Genomic DNA, 25,414 nt, shown 5'->3' with positions numbered 1-25,414 from the left:
TGTCATTTGAACATCTGACTCTTGATTCCGGCTCAGGTCATAATCCCAGAGTCTCAGGATCGAGCCCTGAGCTGGGTGTAGAGCCTGCTTGGGACTCTCTCTCTGTCCCCACCTAACTCTCCCCCTGTCCCCTCAGTTTCATGCTCTCTCACTCTCTCAAAAAAAAAAAAAAGAATATCACTCGAGCCCTCTGGTGACAGAAAATTGAGTCCCTAAAGGCATTCCAGCCATGCTCCCTTGCCCATCTGCCAAGCCAATCTCACAAGAGGAGTCAGACCAAGGATAGAACTGACCAATATCCTACTTAAAGGAAAGGCACTTGGAACCACCCTAGTCTCTCCAATTTTATTATAAGACATGTGGACAGGGGAGAGAAGTGGCAGAGGGGTGACAAGAGGGCAGCTAGGGCCCTCCCCCACCATGAGCTTCAAGGCACAGTTGGGGGGGGCGGTCAGGAAAAGGCATGAGATGAAGATCAGAAAGCCCAAGCAACCAGCGCCTTACAAGGGACAAGGATTGCTCAGTGTGGGGTGGGCCCTCCTGGACCATCATGGAGGGGAAGAGCCTGCCGGGTGGGGTAGGGAGGTGGAGTCTCTGCTGACACTGGGTGGCTCATGGGACTCGCTACTACCACCCACCCCAGGAAGCACTGAGACAGACTTCGGTGCCCTCCCTCCCTTTAAGGGGCATAGAAGCACTGCCTCCCAGAAAGGACACAAAGAACTTGGCTGAGCTTGCTGGCTCATGCCTCATTTTGTCTGGAGATCAGAGGGGGCTGAGACATTTTGGTTTGAACTTTTTCACCTCAGTGAAAATGGGTAGGGGAGAGAGGTGGGGGTGCAGTGCAAAACCAAAACACCAAAATCAAGACACAGGCTGAATCTCAACTCTACCACTCAGTGACCTTGGGCAAGTCACTTCACTTCCCTGAGACTCAGTTTCTTCATCTGCAAAGTGGGATCGATTAATATCTCCTCACAGGTTGTGAGGATTAAATGAGAAAATAGAAGTAAAGTTAACAGAGTGCCCGAGAGAGAAGGCTCGGTATGCCTTCAATGGCAGGCAGGGGTACTCAGCATATGGGAGGCCCAGGAGTGGTCCGAGCAAGTGTCTGCCTTCCTCTTCCAGGCTTAAGAGTGAGCCCCTGTGGGGCAGGGTTTGGGGAGGTTTGGCTCCAAGGCTTTAATGAAAGCCCAGGGACCCTCATGGGCCTGAGTGGAGGACAAGGATAGGGTTGGGGGTACAGTGACTTTCTTTTTTAAAAAGCTGGAAGAAAAGGAAGAGAGGAATATTTCTTCCCATAGGTGCAGCTGCAAAGACATCAAGCTGGGCCCATCTAGGATTTCAGACCCAGCCATCATGGGGCTGCTGCTGGGGGAAGACACCGCCCCTTCTTTCTCCTCAGTGTTGGGGTTATCAAAAATATCTACAAACTGTGAGAAACTTCACGTAAAAACACTTTTCTGCAGGTATAAAAAAGACTGGCTGTAGTCAGTGGCTTGGGACATAGACCAAGGCCTTAAGAGAGGCCAAGCAAGGTCAACGGCCATTCGGTGGGGGGGGGGGGGGCACGCGGGTCTGGGCTGCCCTGACAGCTCTGGGGGAGGCTGTGTTCTTTGGCTGAGCTACACTTCTGTGGAGCTGGGGCCTGAGGGGCAGGGGGCTGGCTCCAGTAGTCCTACTGTGACCCCTGCTGGGTAGGAGGTGGGGGTGCCTTGGCCCTGGGCCTCGGAAACTCCTCAGTGGACTCCCTTGCTAAGAGCAGAAGCCTACTTCACAGTGAACCTCCCCAAGCAGCTGGCTTCCAGCAAGTCCCAAATCAGGGGTTGGGGCCCTATCATTAGGTTGGATTGAGTGGTCTGGAGAGCTGAGGTCTGGGGTACAGTGACTTCTTCTGGAGGGTTTTTCCCTGAGCCTCCAGAAGGCTGTCTCCAGCTAAAACGGACTCCCCTGGGGACACCAGGCATAGGAGGGCAGCCAGGAAGAAGGCTCCAGACAAACAAGAGTGCTTCCCTGGCAACCTCTCCCCAGCCCCCAGTCCGGGCCTTCTTAACGTTTCTTTCGGGGGAGGGGGGCGGTGAATGTAAGGAGAGAGGGGTGCCCTGTCTTCCTGGCACCACGCCTCCCGGATCTTCACCCCACAAGGACCTGGGCTTCGTGCCTGAGTGGGTGAGGTCCAGGGAGATGACCTGAGGTCCCGTTTCTGGTGTCCTGAGCAGCTTCTGGAACCACGTGGGTGGTAAAGGGCTAATGGTGGCAGCTGGAGTCAGAGGTTCATCCGTCCGGTCACCCCAGGCACCCCCTTGTCTGACCCTTCACTGACCTCCGACCGCACAGGCAGCCTGGGAGCGGCGGGGTGGGGGTGCCCGAAGTTTGAAATGTGCCAAGACCGCTGGCTCTGAGCCCGAGGGGCCTGTCTTCAGTGTTGGAGGCCTTCGCCTCAGCTCCCCCCCACCCCGTCCAGCCTGGCCTCTCATGGTCTGAGGCCACACTAGGGCTGGAGGAGGGGCAGGCCGCGCCGAAGGCCTTCCTTCAGGAACTGCATGTAGGTGGCCGTGGACGGGTCTTCAAAGGTGGACGAGAAGCTGAAGACGTTGTTCTCAATATCCTCAGGCTTCATGGAGGTGATGTCCAAGAAGTAGTTGGCATTGATGTGGTGGACCTGGGAGAGGGTCTGGGTGAGGAGAGCGAGGGGGCCCCTCTTGCTCCCTGTCTGCTCCCGCTCTCTTAGGAAAAGGGGACGCTCAGGCCTTGACTGTCCTCGCTCCGAGGCAGATGGCAAACACGCAGGGCAGACGCCAACCAGAGGCTGTTCCCCTCGCCCACCTCTGCGCACACAGGGCCCTCTGCCGGCAGACCTCTCCCACACCCCACCTGCCAGGCGGGGACCTCCTGCTTCTCCGCCTTTTCCTCGCCCCCACCCCCCACGGCCCCTCTTCACCCCCCCCCCCCGTTCCTGTGACCCATGAACCCCACACTCCCTTGGGCCAAAATGCCAACCCACTCTGTGTGCCCGCTTCTCCCTCTGCCTCTCACACTGGCTAGTCCACTCCTTAAGGGCAGGTGCCCAGTACAGGAGCCAAGAAACACAAGGTCAAGCGAGCAGGAGAGCACGGTCCCCAGGCCAAGTTTTGTCTGCCGAGCTCTGGGAGGCCAGGGCCCTGCCACGGCCGGGCTCTGCTGGGCTGAGCAGTGGCCCTCTTCCAGGCAGGCCTCGGCTCTGGCTCCCCCACTGCTCCCCGGCCTGAAAGCCTGGGGAAGCTGGTCACCCTCCCACGGCCTGCAGTCCCACACTAACCATCCCTCAGGACTCAAAGGATAAGGGGCAGGAGATTCTGAGGCTCACAGGGCAGGCCTGGTTTCAAAACCAGCTGCATCTCTTAACCGTGCAACTTTTGCCAAGTTTCTGCACCTTTTTGAGCCTTAGTGTCCATGTTTGCAAAATGGGCACTCGTGACTGTCCATCTCCCAAAGCCGTTTGAGACCTTGACAAGAGTGTCGAGTGTGTGAGTGCTCGTAGGGGCCCCTGAGGAGAGGTAGGGTCTTGCAGCTTGGCTCGGCCTGGGGCCCCCTGGTCCTCTCTGCTTGTCACAAGGCCTGGCCCCTGCTTCCTCCTTCCATCCCAGAGCTGGCCACAATGGTCCAGGGTGAGCTTGCCCTTCCTGTCCACTCTGCCGCCGGCCCGTGCTCACGGCTGCCCCATCCCCAAAGTGCTACTGAGGTCCTCCTTCTCACGGGAGGGTCCCAGCACCTGGTGGGGCAGGCAGGGCGGGCAGGACAGTTCCCACTTTACAGATGGGGACAAGTGAGGCTCAGGCTGCTGGGAGACCAGCAGGAAGTAGGGGAGCCAGCCCTGAAGCCTGAGGCGATCTGTAAGTCCGTGCCCTTGCTTTCTGCTTCCTCCGCCCCGCGGCTCCTGGCCCGGGCTGGGTGCAGGTACTGGGAGCTGCCTACCACGGTGCCATTGGGCAGGCAGATCATCATCTCCACGGGGAAGCTATATTTCTCCAGGTGCAAGTCTGCGAGCTTCTTGTGGGACGGGTTCTCCTGGTTGTTCTGTGGGGACAGTTGGGCGCGCTCCTGATGCCTCAGTCTCCAGCACTCTCCCAGGGCCTCCCACGGGGCTGTTCCCGTCTGCCTGCCACTCACCTGCATGTCTTCCAACTCCCTCACCAGGGACCAAGTGCTGATGAAGCTCTCATTAAGGAGGGCGAGGATGGGCGAACTTTCCAGGACAGTCTCCCGGAGAGTCCGCCCTGAACCTGTTCAGGGAACAGCACGGCGAGAAGAGTGAGGCCCGCTCCCATGTCCTACTAGCTTTTCTCTGGGTAATAAGCCTCGTGGGCTGTAGAATGGTCTGTGCACGCTAGTGAGATAACAGATTCAAAGAGCCTGCCACAGAGTAGGTGCCGAATACTGGGTAGCTGCCATTGCAGTCAATAATATACTGGCATCCTGGGCGGAGATCTGTGGTGGGGGGGGCGGGGTTCAGCCAGGGACTTGCAGACAGTGGCAGCTTCTTAAATCCACTTAAACTCTGTGGACCAGGACCTTTGCACGGATTGTTCTACCTTAAACACTTTTTCCTCCTGTCACTTGATAAATTCCTACTCATCCTTCAGGTCTCAGCTTAAAACCACGATCTCTAAGAAGCCTTCCCTGAGCCCCCCGTCACACTCTGGATCTTCCCCTGGGTGATGCTCCCCACCCCACACTTGAACTTATTCACTCCACGTCTGCCTTCTGCACACACCGTGCTCCCCAAGGACAGGGACCACTTCTGACTTCCTTATTAGAAGACTCTCAGCACCAGGCCAACGCCTTGGCGCAGGAGGTGCCCAAGAGGTTTGTCGATTGACTGAATGAGGGCAGGGGCACCATTTTACTCATCTTTGGGCCCATTGTCGGACACCCAGAATCTTTGTGTCTAGTAGGCCTTGGGTGAATCTTCTGAATAAGTGAATGCCTGGCCAGCCTCTGGCACTATTTTTCTCTCTCGCTTGTGTGCAACACTTCACAGAGCCCAGGCACTTTTACATCCATCTTCACAACTCTGGGAGTGAGTATGTTACCCCTCCTTCACTGTTGAGAAAGCTAAGGCTTAAGGAGGGGAGTCTCAGACCATAACATGAACCTGATGGTGAAGAAGGTCAAATAAGGCCTCTCCAACAGCTCTTCCTTTGCCAGCAGGGCGGCCTCCTGCCAGAGCCCCAAGGCCCTAGGGCCTCAATAAAGTTTCCCTTTCATTGGAAAAAAAAAAAAAAAAAAGGAGGGGAAGTCATTTGGCCAAGGTCTCCATGCTGAAAATGACCAAGCTGGGCCCCTTTTACTGCGAACAGCAGCTTCTTCTGAGCTCGGCACACAACCCCTTCTCCCAAGCCCCTGCCCTGTGTAGTCCCCAAGTCCCTTCCCCGCTATGTTCCAACAGGACAGTCCTGCTGGTCTCAGAGCCACCTGTACCCCATGAGGTATGGTATCTCCCCCAGACTGGCAGGGTCTCCCTCACCTCAGCAGGACTGGTCATCCAGGGCCCCCCACAGCAGAATTGAGTGCACCAGCTTGTTCTTGGCCTTGGCTTGGTCGAAGGCCTCGGTGAATGGCAGATAGGCGACCTGGGGCCAAGTGGAGACAGAGAGAAGCTACAGTGTGAGGCTAGGGTCCTGTTCAGGAGCTCTGTGTAGTGTGTGTGTGTGCGTGTATTTGTAGTGTGAGTGTGTGTGTGAGAAAGGGTATTGTTGAGCCACGGGAATGCCTCCTCCAAGTTCTGAATGGCCAAAGAGAGGAAAGAGAAGCCCCTGGCCAGGCCCTGCAGGGAGGTGGCCTCAGCAGCAGGCCCTGTACCCAGCCTGGAGACTAGCACCCACCTGCTGCTCCCCCAGCCCTGGCCGCATAGAGCCCGCCCCTCGCCCTCACGCCTGCCCAGCCCCACCTTCTTGAAGGGGTACATGGCCACTTCTAGGCGCCGGGCAGCCTCCTCCCAGCTCAGCTCCTGCTGCCACTTGATCTCCTCAAAGACAAACTGGAGGGGCTCCCCTGAGGGTGGGCGGCTGTCGATCATGTTGCCATCCTCATCCAAGATCACAGAAGGCACCGATGGGCCCACGGCCTCCAGTTCCATCTGGCCCAGAGGTCAGTGGGGGTTGACATCAGTGAGGGTGTCTCAGAGATGGGCAAGAATCCTTAAGAGACCCTCAAAGATATCCCACTCATTGCAAAGGTAGAGAAACTGAGGCTCTGGGAAGGGCAGGGCCTGGTCAAGGCCACAGTGAGTCTGGGACAGAGCCAGTGTCCATCAGGGGCTCCTTCTACTATGTGAAGCCACCTGGGGGCCGAAGACAGCTGGTGGGTTTCCTGTGCAGGGTCTGGTGGTTTCCCAGAATCCCGCTTTGGGGACAGTTGGCCTCGGCCTGCCAGGGGCTCTGTCCTTCACCCTGGACCGCCTGAGACACCCAGCCCTGCAGCTGAATCCTGTCTCCTTACCTGGGTCGGGACCACTTGTGTGCTCACCTGGGGGATATAGCCAATGTCCACCTCCATATTGCTGTTCTCACTGGCCCCATACAGCCACTCCATGTCCACATTCAGAGACCTGGGGACAGGTGAGAGGGTGGCCAGGGCCGAATACCCCCACCACCAAGGCCCATTAACCGTATGTCAGACTTTGAAGTACACAACTCTCCCTGTGTTACAGATGAGGACACTGAGGCCTGGCAAGGTGAACCCAAGTGGTCTCGGGGCCACTGGGGTTTTGACAGCCGAGGCTGGGCCCTTTTCTGTCCCTGGGCTGCCTCTGCCTAAGGCACTGCAACCACACAACACTCCACTGGCCCTGCCCCTTATAGTTCACAAAGGGCTTTCACATCTCCAGGTCATGTCTCCAGTGCTGCTCAAGACTCTGAGGTAGAAAGATCATCAGTGCCTCCCCTAGGACACAGAGAGGGGCAGGGGCGAAAACCTGGCACCGGCCTCCCTGAGCTGGCCTCCCCTGCATGCCCTCTCCCACAGGAAGTCTGGCCCCACCACGAGCCATCTGCACATCTGCCACACGAGGGCAGCCCAGCACCGACAACTACCCACCTTGGGCCGGGGGAGCTGGCCGGAGGAGGTGGGCAGCCAGCCCTGTGGCCAGCTCCTGAGACACAGGCTCAGGAGATCCTGGGGCTGGTCGTTTGCCCCTGCCCTGTTTCATCCAATCCGGGACCCCCACCTCCAACTCTGGGGGGCCGGGAGGGGGGTAGGGAGGTAGGTGTGCCCTGGGCTGAGCCTCTACAGCTGAGGAGAAGGAGACAAAACCACTCTGGCTCCTGGGGACAACTTTCTGTTCCCAGGCTATCCCAACTATCACTCTTGCCCTGGAGCTATCCCTTCATTTAGCAGATGAGAAAACTGAGACCCAGAGAGGGTCGGGGCCTTGCCCACAGCCATGCAACCCACTGGTGCCACGGTGGAGACTTACTATGGGCCTCCCAGCCAAGGTCTTGTCCCTGTCCTGGGTCACTCAGACCTACTAAGCAGCCTCTTGCTGTCAGGGAGGAATCTGGAAAGACTTGAAGCCAGGCCCTCTGGGTCCCATGCTCTTGACAAGAGGCTGATCCTGAGCAGGTTGGGCACACAGGAAAGCCGGCATGGAATTCTCCCAGAAGCCCCCTGCCCTCTACCCCCCAGGGCCTGAGGTAGCAAGTACAGGTGGTGGAGGGTCTGCCCCCGGGCCTTTACACATGCTGCTCCCTCTGCCTGGCTAAACCCTCCTAACCCCCCAGGTCTCTGCTTAGATGTCTCTTCCCCTGGGAAGGCTTCCTGGACCCTGACCAGGCAGATCCCTGCCCACCTGCCAGCCCTCCCCTAGAGGGACATGAGCAAGCTGTGGTTACAGGTCTGTTGGAGGTCTGTGAGCAGTATGAGGGCACTGGGCTCCAGCTTTGGGGAGGGTCTGTTGGCTGCTGCCCTGGGTCCCAGGCACAGAGTTGGCAGTCCGGGCCAACTGGGCCATGGTTGCCAGGTGATGGAATGACCCACCTCAGCTCACCTCAAGTTGCCTCCTCCTGGGTCAGCTCCAGGCCTCCCCCAAGAGAAGTGGCTCTGGGGAGTGAAGGAGGGGCAGCGACTGAGGGGGCCTCGGGGCCCCTGCACCTGAGCTCCTGGAGCTGGGCGGCGGGGAGCAGGGCAAACTGTGGTGGGGTGCAGGGCTGGCCTCGGGCCCAGGCTCCCACCTGTGGTTGGGCACGAAGAGCCGGAAGTCTCGGACATGGGTGGCATCTTTGGAGAGGATGATGTGGCCAGTGAACTGGCCCGGCGAGAACCAGAAAGGGAAGTCAGGTGGCTCGCTGAGCTGGAACTCGGCATGGATCCTGGGGGGAGAGGAGCCTGGCTGGGACCAGCCCCCTGCTGAGCTGCAGCCCTCCCCCCCACCCCCACCGCCACCACACTGTGGCTCTTTTGCCAAAGCTGGGGAACCCTTGGCCAGATTCTTGTGTGGAGAACAGGGCTGGGGAGGGAGAAGCCCCGAGGCCCTAGAAGCACTGCCCGCCCTCAGGGCCCGGTTCACACTCCGCCTTCACTGGAGGCCACGTGTGACCAACTGTCCTCTGAGCCCTCACAGCTTCTGCAGGGGTGTGACCCGGTGTCACCGCTCTTCGACACTCCCCTCTGGGCGGGCGACAATCACAGCCACCGGCCTCATGCTACGCAAGCACCACGCTTTCCCCTTGTTCCTAGGAGGAAGTCACCACCACCCCCAGCTGCAGATGAAGAAACCGAGGCCCAGAGAGCCAACACCGCTCGCCCAAGACCAGAGGGTGGTACGCGGTGGCACTGGGGGCCACCAGGCAGGCCCTGCCCTCGCGGCGCTGTGCCCTTCCGTGCTTCCCCCGGGTCCCCAGCTGGGCAGAGAGACCAGGAGGGGTCTCTGAGGACTACACACCGGAACATGACAGTGTAGTAGAAGTCGCTGATGGCGGTCAGGCAGGCGACAGCCCCCTGAGGGGCAAAGCGGGTTTTCACGAAGGGCCGAGGGTGGAACATGCTCAGGAGCCGGTGGATGATGACCTGAGGGGAGGGCAGTGGAGACCCGTGCCGGCTTGTTGGGTCCTGATCCCCTAGGTGAGTTTCCGCTCTGGACCTGCAGGCCTGGGCCTGGGGTGGGGGTGAGGAAGGGGAGGCAGGAGAGAAGGCGGGGTGGTCCTGGCACTGGGGGTCCAGGTGCGGAGCAGGTGGAGAGCAGGTGCAGAGGGGGCCGTGGGTGGGCTGGGGCTGGGTGGAGGGCCCCAGAGTCACTACAGGCAACCCTCACCTCTTTGCCCTTGGGCGGTGGTGGGTAGAAGCGGTTGTTGGATAAATAGCCGGTGAAGACGCTCAGCTCACTGGGGATGATCCACCACGGCTCCCCCAGCTCCACTTGGCCCCGAGGAGGAAGGAAAGGCCGGAAGTGTCGGGCAGCAAACACCGCGCTCGGCAAGGCCGCAGTCGTCCAGTTGCGGAGGCCGGACAGGGCCAGGCGGGAGACCTGGGGCAGCGGAAAGCAGAAGCCCTGGGGCGCTGAGAACCACGATGTGGGGGTCCCCATTCCATGAGTGGCTGGAGGTCTCCCTGGAGCCGAGGCTCACCTCACGCCACCATCCTCCACCAGCCCCCAGCCCAGGAAGCGGCACCCCCACGGCCTGCTCAGGCCAAGCCCAGGCCCCAGGCAAGCAGGGCCACCCGGGGCTAGTACAGGGGTGGGGGTGGGGGTGCTCTGTGCAGGGATTCGGCCTGCCTCTTCTCTCCCTGGTTAAGCCCAGTCACACGGCCCCGGTCCCAGGCCTCACTGGCACATGGTCCTGCCTCCCTCCTTTGCACCAGCTGGTGACCCCAACTGCCCCTGCCTGCCATGCCTTCTGCCAGCCTTGCCTTCTCCCTCCCCTTCTTCTCTTCAAGTCTCCTCCCCAGGATAATGTCCTGCCGAGGGGGCAGAGGGTCTGGGGGGAGGTCTGAGGAGAAAGGTGGTAACCACCTTGGGGGAAATCTCTGGGGCAAAGAGCAGGATGTGACCACAGAGAAGGGGCAGGAAGGCAATCCCCAGGGAGTGCCCACTTCCCCTGTGGCCAGCACCCTGGTGGCTAGGCACCTGGCATGCCTGGGGTCCCTCAGCCATCTCCTGTCACTTTGGTAAGGTGCCCTCTCCGTCTGGTGAGCTGCTGTGCAGGATGGGACGAGAGTCAGACTGTGCAGGCCTGACTGTCTGCACATCTAGAACACTGAGGCAGGATCTGGAAGGCATCCTCCAATAACACCTGCAGCTTCCACCTTCTGTAGCCCCTCCCTGCCCTCTGCGCTCCAGGCAGGAGTCGCATGGAGGTGGTGGCCACCAGGACAGCAAGTGCCTGGCACCTTGTGGGGGGCGGGGGGTGGCACTTGGCCACCAGGGAGCTGCCAGGTCTTCAACAGTAGCAGGCTCCCTCTCCCTTCCACGCCTCTGTAGTGGTGGGGGGCCAGGCTCATCGCGAGGAGGGAGGAGGGGGGTTCTCAGAGCTATCCCCAAGAGGACCGAGCAGGCAGGTTCTCCAAGCAGGGCCCGCTGTGCAGGGCCAGGCTGAGCTGCCTGCTGCTGGGTCCTGCCCAAGGGCTGGCCACCCCTGCAGGGGGAGCTGTCCACCAAGCGGGGGGGGGGCTGCGCTCTGTGGGGCACTGCTCCTGACCCATCTTTCCTATAAGAGCATCTGTGCCCAGGCACCCTGCCAGTCCCACCCCGTCCTCACTGCTCTGCCAGGGACTGATCTACTCGGACAGCTTCAACCAACTATCGCTGCCAACCTTGCCCACCCAGATCTTCTGCAGGTCAAACCTGTGTTTGCAACCACTTATTGGACTGTCCCCCTAGATGTCCCCAGGCACCATGACTTCAGTGCGTCCAGACTGACCTCATGCCCTCCCCACCAGACCCACTCCCTGCTCTGGGTCCCATGGGGCCAAGGGCCCACCCTGTACTTGGTCACCAGCCAGAAGCCTGAGCCACCCCTCCAGCCCCAACCCCCACTTTCCTTCCTCTCGATCATCACTGCTTCCCCACCCCCACCTCCTCTTCCCTCCCGAGAACTGGTCTTCTCGTCTCCCATTTTTCCCCAGCTGCTGGCCTGCCGAGCATCTGACGAGGGAACCTTCCCATTTCCAAGTCTGCTGTGGTAACTTGCTGCTACAGAATGAAGGCCAAAGTCAGGCAACCAAGGCCCTCCGTAGTCTGGTGACTTCTTTTCTAGCCGCACTGACCAGGATGCCCTTGCATGTGTCTCCTGTGCTCTGGGTCCAGCCGCACCAGCTCCCTGTCCTCAGGTGACTGGCCTGGCACTGTCTGCCTTCAGACCTTTGTTCATGCCGAAGTGGCATTTCAGGAGAAAGGCTGAGTAGGTGTGGGCTGGGCAAAGAGGAAAAGCCTCTCCTGGTAGAGGGAACAGCATACGAGAAGGCTCACAGCTGGAACAAAGCCTCAACATCTGGAGCAGCTGGAACAGAGCAAGCCGGTGGGGGGAGGTCCGGGAAGGCCGGCAGGGTGTGGGGATGCCCTGGTGCCATGGTGGGCTTGAGACCTTGGCCGTGAGGCCTCAGGTCGGGGCGGGGCTGCTCAGGAGAGCATTTGTCAGGTGCCCTCCCCACCCTATGACCCCCTGCCAGGGATAGAACCTCAGGTCTGGTTCAACAGAGTTCAGCAGAGCGGCTGTCAGGTGCCAGGCATGGGGCTAGGGGCCTGAGGATGCATACAGGTTCAGGTCACAGCCCTTGCCCTTGAGAAACTCACAGCCTCGGGAAAGACCGAGTTACAGAAAGTAACGAGCCTTCGTGAGGCGCCTGCCTCCACAGTCTCCAGTGCTCTTGCTGCTTCCTCTGCCCAGGCCCTTCTCCCCCTGCCTCCCCTGGCTGAGCCCCCTTCTCCTGCAGTCTCTATCAGATTCTTCCTCCAGGAAGCCAGCCCAGATCCCATCTGGGTTAGGGGCTCATGCTTATCCCTCCTGCACCAGACGGTGTCCTAGACAACAGGGTCAGCACCACACCCACTTCTGGACCCCTTAGGGCCTGGCACACTGGGGGGCACAGAGGGCAGTTAATAAAGGAAGGAAGGAAAGGGGGTGCCCGGGTGGCTCAGCCGGTTGAGCGTCCAACCCTTGGTTTCAACTCTGGTCATGATCCCAGGGTGGTGAGATCGAGCCCGGTATGGGGCTCTGCACTGAGTGTGGAGCCTGCTCAAGATTGTCTCTCTCTCTCCCTCTGCCCCTCTCCCCAACTTGCGTGCTCTCTGTCTCTCTCTAAAAAATAAAGATAAGTTTAAAAAAGAAAAAGGAAAGGAAAGAAGGAAAGAAAAGCAGGGCACAGGCCGATTCTCAGGAGGTGAAGGTGCGTGTGCACAGATGATTCTGTATCTGTGGTCCCACCCGTGAGCAGTCTCCCCTGCCCCCCCCCCCAAACTCACCCCCAGGAACCCATCTTTGCTCTTGGTCATGGACTCCGGGATCAGAGGCTGGAATCGGGCTTCTATGGTGAGCGTCTCCTCGCTGGGGTCAAGGGTCAGCTCCTCCTCATAGCTGGCAGCAGGAGCTGAGCCTATGAGACACGGTCAGTGAGGTCCCCGGAGAGGGGCCCTGCTCTCAGGCTTCAGGGCCTCTCTTCTCGGGAAGGGGAAGCCCTGAGAAGAGACAGGTGAGTAGCAGGTGAGTGAGAGAGCCAGGCTTGGAGCTGGAGTAACAGTTAACGGACCGAAGTAATGACAAGTAAGTGTCACATTTTTGTTTCCCTGGAGCTCTGAGAAGCAGAGAATACCATCATTGCCAACTCTATCTCACACATGAGAAAGCAGAGGTTCAGAGAGGTGAAGTCACTTCCCAAAGGTCACACAGCTAGGTAGTGGGGGGAGTCAGGATTCAAACCCAGGCTTGTTTTACTCTAAACCCACAATCAACCATGACCCTCTTCTGAGGGCATTGTGATCTCAAAGACTCAGTTTCCTTAAAGGCTCAGGCACCAGGTGAGGTGGGTTCAAATCCTGCCCCTTAGCAGCCGTATGATGTCTGGCCAGTGGCTTGTTATGAGGACGGGATGAGAGAATTCATGTAGCGGTAGCACCAGGTTTGGTACAGAGTGAACCCATAATAAACTTGACCTATATTACTCCTACCAGAGGTTTCAGGGTCGGGTTGCCACGGAGCTAGGGCTCAAACCAAATTCTTCTGACTCCATCCCGTGCTCTACCAGGCCAAGCTGGCTGCAGAAAGGCCACTCTCGTCCCCCCTCCCTTGTTCTGCAAACTGAGTCCGAGATGAACTTGGTGTTGGGCCCACCAAAGGCAACATGTGGGCAGGCAGCTGCCTCTCCTGGCGGCCGGGATCCTAGCACCAAAGAGAAGCTACTGTCTGGGGCTTGGAGAAGAGAGCACGCGGGCTCTAGGCTGAGGTCGGTTCCATCTCCTGGGTGATCTGGGGCAAATCCCTCAGCCCCTCTGGTTTTCCCACATGGGGAATCAACACCGTGCTGCCCTGCATGTCCCTGTCATGGGGGCCTCGTGAGGAAACGAACGCTTGTCAGAGACTCGATCAGAACAAGGAATGAAAGTGAGAAACAAACCACCTTTGACACTGTCTTTGGCGTCATAAGCTCTGCGGCTACAACGTCCTCTTCCTTTGGAAGAGAGGATGCTTGCTTCTCCCTGGTTTTCTGGGTGGCCTTGTTTCCCCGTCCGTAAAAGGAGGGGCTGCAGTGGCAGTGGCTGAACTTGATTTCTTAGATCTTTTCCTGCCCGAGGCAAGCCAAGTCCAAGCCCTTCAAGTGTGGACAGAGTCATGATGGAGGTTTAGGGAGAAATGAAGCCTATTTCAGAAGGGGTGACTAACAGGAGGGAGGGGCCCTGGACACCTCTAAGGAATAAGACAGTGAGTGGAAGGTCTCGTCATGGCTGCTGTCCCCGGGCAGGTTCGTGGTACAGAGATGATGCTTGGCATCTGCTGATGAACCTACTGACAGACCAACTGGGTGCGTGCGGAGCAGTTCTTAACCAGGAATCATCAGAATCACTCAGGATGTCTTTTTAAACTACAGATGCCCCGTATCCTCCTCAAACCTACTGAGCCAGAATCCTAAGGGGCTAGAATGAGGAAGCTGCCCCCCCCTTTTTTTTTTTAATTTTTAACATTTATTTATTATCCAGATACAGAGAGGGACAGAGCATGAGCATGGGAGGGGCAGAGACACAGAATCCGAAGCAGGCTCCAGGTTCTGAGCTGTCAGCACAGAGCCTGACGCGGGGCTTGAACTCACGAACCACGAGATCATGGCCTGAGCCGAAGTCAGACGCTTAACCAACTGAGCCACCCAGGCGCCCCTAGGAAGCTGCCCTTTTAATCAGTACTACCCAGCAGCTCCTGATGCAAACCCCTGTTCTAAAGAACCATTGTTATTTCTGCATTTGTAAGCCAATGCAGCAAAACTTTCCAAAGAGCAATCAGGAAACCTTGGAGGAAGGGAACAATAGGAATGTGTAAGCTTATTAGGCCTGCCTAGTTTTTTCAATTCTTTTACTGTTATCAGAGATAATTATTAATAACAGTGTCCAGTATCTTATGGCCTTCTGCTTTTTTTCATAAAAAGTTTTATTTCCTTACAAGTGACTCAATACAGACAATTCGTAAAACCTTTAAGATATAAAGAAAATTAAACACACTCATAACTGTACCAACTAGACAGCCTGCTTCTGTTTCCTGCATAGATTTGATATTTTGGGCTTTGAATTATTTTAGTTTTTGTTTTCCTGAAACTTGGTTCCGTTTTGCCCTCGTAGTGGCCTACGAGGTAATGGAGAGAGGGATTATTTTCCCCTGGTGGAGAAAAAGATTTATGTGAAAAAAAAAAAAGCGGGGCGGGGGGGCTCCTGGGTGGCTCAGTCGGTTGAGCATCCGACTTCGGCTCAGGTCATGATCTCTTGGTTCATGGGTTCAAGCCCCGTGTCGGGTTCTGTGCTGACAGCCTGCTCAGAGCCTGGAGCCTGCTTTGGATTCCGTCTGCTTCTCTCTCTACCCCTCCTCTGCTCACGCTGTCTCTGTCTCTCAAAAATAAATAAATGCGAAAAAAATTAAAAGTGCCCTCAAGCCCAGAGAGCTTGTCATTATGAGGGAACCCACTCTCGCTGTCCATAAAAAAGGACAAGGAGGAGGCCGTGTGGATGCTCAGGGAAGTGTCTGCAGATAGAAAAGGTCAAAGCAAATCCGCACGAGGCTGACCCGTTTACCTGCCCATCTGCTTTCGCGACAGAGCTGAACGTCACTGAGAGACACTGACACACATCTGCTCCAGCAAATTCACACTTTTCAACTAACCCTCCTCCTCTGGCGGGGACTGTGGTCACTGGGCCAGCAAGTGGCCAACCTCCCTGACCCAGCCTGAGACACGGAAAGCCCATCACGTGCTTGGTGCTTACTCGCCCGAGAGCGGCCGGCATCCCTCCCTTGCCTTTGCCATCATCTACTGACCTACTTACACCCACCAATTTGGATAACAAGATCCCAAGTTCAAGAAATGGGAGAGAAACGGACACAGCGGTTGGGGCAAGGGTGAGACAATGAGAGGCATTTAACAATTCATTAGAATGATTCAGGCCCTCATCTTTATTAAAAAAAAAATAATAACTGATTACAATTAGATAAAAATGGATTGCTAGAACGGGCTAGGAATCTGACAGCACCTAAGCAGAGTTTAACACTGAGTAATACTAGTGAGAACTCCTATTGAAAGCTAGCTACTGTATACTCTGCAGGTACTGTCTCTAACCCTCAAACCTGTGAACAGGTGCAGGACCTGGAGCCAGATGGCCCCGGTTCTAATCCTGGCTCTGTGCCTCAGTCTCTCCAACTATAAACGCGAGAATTAGGACAGCGGCTACCTCACGGGACACCGTGCAAATTAAAGAGAGAACGCAGATGAAGTGCTTCAAGTCATGTCTGGAAGGGGTCAGGCAACCTTAACTAGTATTTGCACTTGAGAACAGGCTCAGGCGGTGCCAGAAGAGCTCGCCCAAACCGCCAACTAGAAAGTGTCAGGGCAGGGAGAATCCCAGGGCCGTCAGGACCCATCATCTCCCTCTCCAGGTGGCCTTCCTGCTCAGAGCAAACACAGTGGCCAAGAAGCTGAGGGCCATGCCTCGGTGCTCCCCACCCCAGTCCCCAGCCTCTCCTGGTACCTGTCAGCTTCTCAGCAATGGGCTTGAACTCCTCCGGGCTGATGTACAAATCCCGGTCTGTGTCCAAGGAGGAAAAGAGAAAGAGGCCTTCTGTCCCCAGGGACTTCAGTGCTGACTCCTGCTTGGGAGGAAGGGGCTCCGCTGAGCACCACGTGAATACCCAGCTGGGGTCCCAAAGCGGCAGAGGGGGCAGCTCCCACCACCTCCTTCCTGAGTTCTGAGGACGCTTCCAGTCCACCCATTCAGATGTCACCTCTGCACCACCCCAGAGCCCCAGTCCCCGGCCGGGTCCCTGCTTCACTCTGCTCCTTCATCCACCATCCACTACCCCCCAAGGCTGCCCTAGTCTTCCATCTGGCCCCGTCTCCATTTCACTCTTTCGCCAGTGTCCTCTCCTGTCCCCCGACACTGTCCCGGCACTCCCCAGGTCCCCACCAGGCTCTCCAGGTCACAGCTTCGCTCCCTCTGTCCAGGTCACCTCTCTGGACAGCCCCTCCAGTCTGTCCCAGGCTCTGCCGCACACGGGGCCGATGCTCCCGCCTCCCCGCAGCAGTCTGCCCGAACCCACCCTCCCCACCCCTTTTCCCTCCCTTTCAGGCCACCGTCCCCGGCCCACCGGTCCTGACCTTTCACCCTGCCCCAACTCCAACCCGTGCCTCCCCATCCCCTCCCCCGCCCACTCCACACCTCCCTCTGCACCCCGGTCACCACCCCCCCCCCCCGCCGCCGCCGCTGCCGCCCGCTCCGAGCCCCGCCCTCCGAGCCCCTCCCCTCGCCTCCTCCGAGGCTCCCCCCGCCCTCCGAGCCCCCCTCCCCCGGACCCCCGAGCCCAGGCCTTCGGTGAGCCCCGCGCGCGCCCTTCCCCGCGGGCCAGACCTGCCGTGCGGCCGCCTGGGCCTCGGCGTGGCGGGCATAGGCCCGGGCGGCGGCAACGGCGGCGGCGGCGGCGACCAGGGCCCCGAGCAGCGCCAGGGCGCGGGCGCGGCGGGGCGCGGGCGGTGGAGCGGCGGGGCCGGGGCCGGGGCCGGGGCCGGGAGGCCCGCGCTCGCCCGGCCGGACCCGGCCCATGGCGGCGGCGGGGCTGGCGGACTCGCGACGGCGGCGGCGGCGGCTGGGCGGCAGCGGCGGGGCGGGGAGGGGAGTGGAGGGGAGGGGCGGGGCCGTGGGGGGCGGGCGCGGGCCCCGCGCCGGGTGCCGGCTCTACAGCGTCCCGGCGAGCCGAGCGAGTCAGCGGAGGGGCGCCGCGCCGGGACTCCCCGCCACCCGCCTGCCAGCCCGGCCCCGCCGTCGCCGAGCCTCCTCCCTGCGCTTGGGCTCCCGCAGAGAAAGCGGCCTCGGCGGCCCGCCCGGCGGAGGCCAGGGAGGCGGCGGGGCGGGGCGGGGCGGGGTGTCGCCGGGGAGGGCACTCGTGGGCCGCCAGGCCTCGCGTCCCCTTCTGTCGGCCGGAGGAGGGTACCCCTTATCCCACCTGCTTTCTAAAACGTCCTCAGTCATGGAAAAGAATAAAACACTACGAAGTCCAGGCCGTATTCCATCCCCTTCATGGTCCAGCTGGAAGGCCATCGCTGCACATTTGCGGGGGTGGGGGGAGGGGGCTCTACTTCTTCCACGCCACACACAGGCGGTGCTGCCCTGAGACCCTCACCTGCTGGGGCTAGAATGTCCTCACCTGTCAGGACGAGTCAGAAGAGACCCTCCCTGCAGGTTGTGGTGCGGAAGAAATACCTGGGCTGGTGGGGCTGGCGGCCTCTTGGCGCCGGCAAGGCCAGACTGTGACTTGCCAGCTACTCTCTCCTCTGCTGGACGGTCGCATGGCCACAGGAGTGATTTTTCTAGGGAACAACTCTTGGCATGCTTGGAGGAGGACCCTGGGAATGGAGGCCGATGGAGTTTGAAGAAAACACTTTTGGATCCGTCAATGCTTTTGGTTCCTGTCTCCAGGAGCCTCTTTCCCCTGGGGCCCTCTTCCATCATTTCAAGGTCTCCAGGAGCCCCCGGATGGCTATCTCTTTCCCAGGAGAGGGCAGAAACTGCCGAAGCCTCTAGACAAGAACCCTAGCTGCGGAGAACAGCAGCACCACCCTGGAAGATCACTGCCAGCCCCAGTGCACACGCACCTGTCAGGTCTGAGATGTTGGAGGGATCTAACAGGTACCGAGCACCGCTGTGCTGGACTTGGTGCTGGGTGTTTGATGCTTAGTTGTTCTCAGGCAACCCAGTGAGGTGAGGATTGTTTGCCTCGTTTTTAAATTAAGGAGCCTGAGCTCAGGCACCCAGGTCTATCTGAGTCCAGATCTCCTATCCGGTTGCCTTGCAGGGGAAGGCCCAGCAGACTGGGGACGAGGACTTTCTCTACCGCCACGTCCGCCCTTCGTGGATAACCAGCTTTGACAGTGCCCTGAGGGCGGGGCTCATCTTCCCGGAGCCCCCACAGGACCTGACACAGTGCTGGCACCCCAATGTCTTTTGCATGAATGACTCGCAGGGACCGAGACTTGTAGGCCGTGGACCTAGCTTTTGCCCAGTACTCTGGCCCCAGAGCCCCGGGGAACCCACCGAGAGCCTGACATCTGCTGTTGGCTTCTGAAGGCTTTCAAATGTGCCACTTCCAACTCATTACCACTAATGTTTGGGGACACCCTGCATACGACAGATGCTATTAGAAAACCAAATTCTGCTCTATGAGGAAGCAAAACTAACAGAGGACAAAGCAGGTTAGGAAGGGAAGATTGATGAGCCAAGGTCCCTGGAAAATAAATGAGAGAAGTTTTCTTTGCCAGATGACTTTTATTTATTACACTTGCTTTTTGTTAAAGACACAGACATCCCACTGGTCTCTGCGGCCCAGGGCTGGGGAGATGAGCTGCTGGGGTTGGGAGGGCGCTGGGGTGAGGGGCGGGTGTGCGAGACTTGACTTAGGTCAGTGAGCCTCTGGGAAAAGGACCGATCTTGGGCCCCAGCTCTGGGAAGAAGGCTCTGGGCCTTGGCAACGGAGCAGGACTGGGCATCCTGCTGGTGGCACCCTTCCCAGGAGGCTTGTCTCTAAACCAAGGACCCGGGCAAGGCAAGGCCTGGAGAGACTGGGCCGGCAGGGTGGTTCTGGTCGGGGGCGGTGCTGCAGGGGCTTTTTTGGCACCTTGTTTCTGGGCCATGAGTGGGCCAGGGTGGTATTTGGTTGTAGCAGCAGATGAAGTGCATCAAAATAAGTCGTTCCCAGGCTAGCAGGGAAATCACACCTATTCAACAAATATTTATTGAGGGTCTTCGATGCTTGGTTCTGGGCATTGGGGATCCATCAGAGAAGAAAAGCCGAGTCCCTGCTCTTCTAGACAAGTCAGTGGATACAATGACCACCCCACCCCCCCCTTCCTCAGAGGTGAATGATCTGAGAGAGGGATGTACGCAGAGGAGGGCCCCCGTGACTATCAAGAGGGGCCAGGAGAGGCTTCACAGAGTGGAAGTCCGGCCAGGCCCGAGTTCAGGAGGTCTCCAGTCAGAGCACCAGGGGAAGATCATTCCAGGGGCAGAAACAGCAGAGACAAAAGAAAGGCCTGGTGGCATGAAAATCAACGGCCTGTCTACGGCATTATGAGGACACAGTCCAGCGGGTTTGATCACGAGGGAGTGTGAAGGGAGAGGAGGCAGGAAAGACAGGTTGGGGCTCCGAGCTTGGACTTTATCCTCAAGAGACACCAGTCATCGGAGGAGCAGCACATTCGGCCATGGAGGCACCTTCAGGCTACTGAGGGAGGGTGCCTCCCCCCCTCCATCCATCCCCCCCACTGGCAGGGGAGGCAGGGCTTGGCCTTGCCTGCAGGCAGGAGCGGAGTCACTGCCTCACACCCTGCCCTATTCCCCCCTCCCCACACACACACTTTTCTGCTTGCTTTTCACTGGGGCAAACTCTCCAGGGAGGAGCCTCTCTCCCTCCAGGAGATCAAACTGGGGTTGTCACTTGAGGAAACGGAGGCTTCTGGTGTCAGCATAGCAGTAGCTTTGCCTGCCTGGACCCCATGGGCCTCTCAACAAACTAAGGGCCTACTATGTGTCAGGAACTGTTCTAGCCTCCTGGAGCACGGAAGTGAAGACAGATGAGGTACTTCCTCTCTTGGAGCTAAATATTCTAGCAGGAGGTGAGAGGCGACAAACACACAGAGAAGATAATTTTGGACAATGGTAACCAGGAAGGGGTAAGACAGGGTGGCACGTGCAGGGGTCAGGCAGCTTCCCCGGGAGGTGGCATTTACACGGCAGCCTGAGTGGAAAGAGGCCGGCTCCCGGAGCACGAAGGAAGGGCATCCCAGGCGGGGGTGCAAGCATGGAGGCCCCTGCGTGGGAAATAAACTTGGCGTGTTCAGGAAACCTGGAGAAGGCAGAACAGGCCCAGTGGAGTAAGGGCAGGAAGGGCTGGTGACAGAGGCGGGGCCGAGTGTCCGAGAACCTTGCAGGCCGAAGTAACAAGCTGCATTTAGATATGATGGGAAACCATCGCAGGGGTTTAAGCGGGGGAGGGGTGTGGGTGACATGTGAGTTCCTTTTCTTTTTCTTTGTTTTATTAAGCTTTTTATTTTAATTCCTGTACAGTTACCTGATTTGTCTTTAAAAAGACTTTCTAGGGGCGCCTGGGTGGCTCAGTCGGTTGAGCGTCCGACTTCAGCTCGGGTCATGATCTCACACTCTGTGAGTTCGAGCCCCGCGTCGGGCCCTGTGCTGACAGCTCAGAGCCCGGAGCCTGTTTCAGATTCTGTGTCTCCCTCTCTCTCTGACCCTCCCCCGTTCATGCTCTGTCCCTCTCTGTCTCAAAAATAAACAAACGTTAAAAAAAAAAAAAAAGGAAAAAAAAAGACTTTCTAGGGGCATCTGGGTGACCCCGTCGATTAAGCACCTGACTTGAGGTCATGATCTTGCAGTTCGTGAGTTCGAGCCCCACGTCGGGCTCTGTGCTGACAGTTCAGAGCCTGGAACCTGCTTCATATCGGTGTCTCCCTCTCTCTCTGCCCCTCCTCCACTCACTCTCTGTCTCTCTCAAAAATAAATAAATGTTTAAAAAAATTAAAAAAAAAAAAGAAGACCTTTCTAACAGCCAGAAAAGAGAAACAACCCAAATTTCCACTGATTAATGGATGACCAAAACGTGGCAGACCCACACAATGGGTATTTTGGGGCAATAAAGAGGAACGGAGTACTGATACGTGCTACAACACGGATAAACCTTGAGAACATTATACTAACAGAAAGAAGCCAGACACAAAGACTGCACACACAAGGTAGGATTCCATTTACGTGCAATGTCCAGAAAGGCCAATCCACAGACACAGAAGGGAGGTTAGCATGTGCCTGGGAATGGAGTGAGGGTAGTGAGTGTCTGCTAATGGGCACAAGGCTTCTTTTTGGAGTAGAAATGTTCTTTGCGGGGTTTCTTGGGTTGTTTTTTTTTTTTAATGCTTATGTATTTGAGAGAGAGTGCAAGCAAACGGGAGAGGGGCAGCGAGAGGGAGAGAGAGAATCCCAAGCAGGCTCTGCACAGAGCCCGATGTGGGGCTCGATCCCATGAACCATGAGATCATGACCTGAGCTGAAATCAAGAGTTGGACATTTAACTGACTGAGCCCCCTGAGCACCTTGGAGCATAAATGTTCTTTTTTATTCTATTTTATTTTTTTAATGTTTATTTCTGAGAGAGAGAGAAAGACAGAGCACGAGCGGGGGAGGGGCAGAGAGAGAGGGAGACACAGAATCCGAAACAGGCTCCAGACCCTGAGCTGTCAGCACAGAGCCCGATGCAGGACTTGAGCTCACGAACTCCAAGATCATGACCTGTGCCAAAGTCAGATACTTAACCGACTGAGCCCCCGGGCGCCCCGGAGTATAAAGCTTCTGCCATTAGATTACAGTGATGGTTGTGCAACTCTATTTACAAAACACAAATTGTACACTTTAAGTGTGTGAATTTTATGGCATATAAATCATATCCCAATAAAGCTGGAGTTTTTTGGCTTTTGTTTTTTTAAGACCTTTCTGGATTCTGGGTAGAGAATAGACTGAGAGAGTGAGGAGGCGGGTTCGGTCTCCCAGCCCAAAGACGTTGGGGTCCTGGGCCGGGCGGGCCACGCAGCCCGTGTCAGGTGGATGGTGGTGTCATTCCTGAGGTGAGAAAGCCTGAGAGGCCCCGGCTGCCGTGTGGACATGACCCTGAGCCGCCACGTGGAGTGCCACGGGGAGGTGTCAGAGAGGCAGTGCGTGCAGTTTATAGGACCAAAGCCTCGCAAGTCACCAGCCTACAGATGACACTAAAGTCACAGGACTCGATGAGATCATTGAGGAGAGAGAAGAGAGAGGCCTTTGGTTTGCACGGCCTGAACGACTGGGTATGTGGCCACAGATGTGGCCGTGCCTTGGAGTGCTGCGTGGCTTTGGCCGGATCCACAGGCACAGGACAGGAATTAGCCAGAAAATAGATTAATTGGTGGCAGAGGGGGGGGGGGGGGGAAGGCTCACAACAGCCTTTGGCTAGGCTTGGGCCAGGCTCTCGTCCAGTCCAAGCAGGGAGATTGATTTCCTGGGGTCAAGAAAGACCCCCAGGGCTCTGTTCACACGGACAGCTTTATTCTCAGCACCATGGGCCTGGGGACCCTGAGTCGTCTAGCCTGGCTGCCACTAAAGTGGCTTGTCAGCCAAGTGGTTCTGACGCACCGTCAGGGTTGAGCATCCCTGGGCTGGGGCCGGTGCTAGCCGAGTTTTCCTGGGTGGGAGTTTTGGATAGCTGAGCAGTGAATGCCAAATCTAGAAGAATTGTTCCGTTTTATAAAAACACCCTTCCTCAGGGGCACAGGGTGGCTCGGTTGGTTAAGCGTCCGACTTTGGCTCAGGTCGTGATCTCCCAGTTTGTGGGTTCAAGCCCTGCATCTGGCTCTGTGCTGACAGCGCAGAGCCTGCTTCAGATTCTCCGTCTCCCTCACTCTCTGTCCCTCCCCCACACTTTCTCTCTCTCTCTCAAAAACAAATAAACATTAAAAAAAAAAAAAAGACAGAGGGAATTCAAAGGCTATGTGTGCCTGAAATCAGCCAGTGGTGGAAGAGACCAGCCGAGTTTGCTCTAAGGATGGCAAGTATTGATAGCAGCGGGGGGTGGAAGGGTGGGAGTGGGGCTCTCCGAGGGCTGGAATGTTCTCTATCTTGATGGCGGGAAGGCTACATGACCGTGCGCACAGGTGAACATTCCCGGAGCTTTACGCTTAAGATTAATGACGTTTATACAGGTGACTGTCTACACTATGGCTCAAAGAGTTCTTTAAAAAAAAAAAAGGAAAGGGGACAGAGAGACAGAGGCAGGACCTCAGAGCGCAGGTCAGATGGTTTCCCCAAGGAGCAGGAACCTCGGGCCCCACCGGGAGGGCCCCTAAAGCCACAGTGGGTGCCAGCAGTCAGGGTGGCCTCCTTGGGGATCAGGTGAGCCTTGGGCAGGCAAAGCGTAGAGGTCTCATGGTGACTGTAGGTGGGGAACCTCATGCCGGGGGGGAATGTGTGGAGTCAGCGCCCTATGGCGAGGGCTGGGAAGGTGACAGTGGCAAAGGGTGGGGTGTGCAACCAGGAGACACGGGTGGATCCAGGCCTGCGCAGGACGCTCCATGGGAGGCCGTCTCCTGGTGTGAATTACCCATGGGGTTGGGGTGAAGGTGGACAGGAAATGATATTCGGGACCCAGAACTCCCAGGCATCCTACCTGTCACAGATCCAGCAGATTCCGAAGAGAAAAGAGAAGGCCCCCAGAGCCGGAAAACAGCCTTGGTTCCACACATGCTAGCAAAGGAGAAGGACCATCTCAGGGAGCAGCTTAAATATCCAGAAGCACAGCTGGACAGGAGTGGGGGACGGAGGGGAGTGGAGGCTGCAGGAACAAAGGTCAGAGGAGGAGCCCCAGTGCCTTGAAGCCTCCTGTGCGCTCCAGAGGGGCGGGGGCCCGGGGCCCAGGGCCCAGCAGAGGCTGCCCCTTGGCGGGAGGCCCCTGCTTCTCTCCGTGCTCCTAGGGGCACCGGCTTCAGAAGCTTCTGCTTACGAACCCGAGAATAGTTTCCACTGAGACAGACGTAAGGGCGAGATGAATCCCGAGGCCTCCCGAGGCCTCTCCCCTCAGAAGTCAGAGGAAACTTCCAAAATACAAAGTAGGTCATCTCATGGCCCTGCTTTAACCTCTTCCCGGCTTCTTGCTGCTCGGATTCAAATCAGCCTCTGCCCCGGCCCTGGAGGCCCTACAGGATGGAGCCCTGTCCCTCCGACTTCCTCTGACTCACGGGACGGTGCCCCTCGTTCACCTGTGGCCTTCCCCCTCCTCAGATGTGTCACTACCTCCTACCTCTGAGCTTTTGCATTCTCTGTTCCACTGCCTGGAATGGTCTGTCACACAGGTCCGTTCCCCGGGGGCATCCCTGACCTCCCCATCTCCAGTGTCCCTCTGTCACTCTCATATGTGCCCTGCCTGTGGCCTCCCAAGCATTTATCTCCGTCTGCAGCTGCCTCACTGACATGTTTACACATCCATCCCGGCCCCACTCCGCCACTGGCCTGGATGCCCCACGGGGGCAGAAACCTTGTCTGTCGTGTTACAGCTGCAGTTACAGCACCTTGCCCATCGCCCGGCAGAGAAGGTTAATGGTCACTTGTGGAATTACGACGCCTGGAGGGTTCTGGAATGGTGGCCTGGGCGGCAGCCGTGAACCCCATAACCTATGAAGGTCTGGGGGTGTGGCCTGAGAACCTGCATTCCTAACAAGCTCCCAGGTGCTGCTCGTGCCTCAGACCCGACTTCCATGCTCTGGGAACCACTGATCTGCTGATTGGCCAGTGCTGGATCATTCTGTGGGCCGGAGCAGAGCCTCCCACCCTAGGTGGCAGGAGAACTCCCGAGGGACTGGTGACTGGGGCGAGGGACTCCTGCGGGTCAGGGCAGGAGGGTCCAGGGGTCTCCCCACAGGGAGACTACAGGCTGGCCAATAAATCCAAAGCCTTGGGAGAGGGAAGTTGAGGTATGTGCACGTGCCTACGCATGTGTGAGAAGCCTTTTGTCTACTCAGCCCCTAGACTGGGGATGTCCCTACTTGGAGAATGGCCTGACTCCCCTCTGTCTCCATGGGATGAGGGGTGAACTGGGTGAACCCCGGCAGTCTCATCACTTTACCTAGGGGAAGGGGTCACCGCCCTGCCCAGAGGGCCACTGGGCCTATGAGC

The 25,414-nt window shown here is 57.7% G+C and overlaps 1 protein-coding gene across 2 annotated transcripts; it reads right to left on the bottom strand.

Annotated features, from left to right (window-relative positions):
- Positions 1 to 331: 331 nt before the first annotated feature.
- SELENON (selenoprotein N) lies at positions 332 to 17,272 on the bottom strand. Of its 2 annotated transcripts, none has more exons than XM_053209250.1 (12): positions 17,066 to 17,272; positions 16,190 to 16,307; positions 12,437 to 12,567; positions 9,290 to 9,502; positions 8,921 to 9,132; positions 8,211 to 8,348; positions 6,508 to 6,589; positions 5,930 to 6,118; positions 5,507 to 5,612; positions 4,150 to 4,262; positions 3,955 to 4,056; positions 332 to 2,662 (listed from the first exon to the last, which is right to left on the bottom strand). In XM_053209250.1, exons 1-12 carry the CDS (start codon positions 17,255 to 17,257, stop codon positions 2,492 to 2,494), a joined length of 1,767 nt encoding a protein of 588 aa, XP_053065225.1. In that variant the 5' UTR covers positions 17,258 to 17,272; the 3' UTR covers positions 332 to 2,491. The 2 variants fall into 2 exon arrangements, with proteins under 2 accessions (XP_053065225.1, XP_053065228.1); XM_053209253.1 differs by having other exon boundaries at positions 8,921 to 9,045.
- Positions 17,273 to 25,414: the final 8,142 nt, after the last annotated feature.

The sequence above is a fragment of the Acinonyx jubatus genome, chromosome C1, assembly GCF_027475565.1.
Source record: "Acinonyx jubatus isolate Ajub_Pintada_27869175 chromosome C1, VMU_Ajub_asm_v1.0, whole genome shotgun sequence".
Classification (NCBI taxonomy): domain Eukaryota; kingdom Metazoa; phylum Chordata; class Mammalia; order Carnivora; family Felidae; genus Acinonyx; species Acinonyx jubatus.
This window is presented reverse-complemented; position numbering and strand designations above follow the sequence as displayed.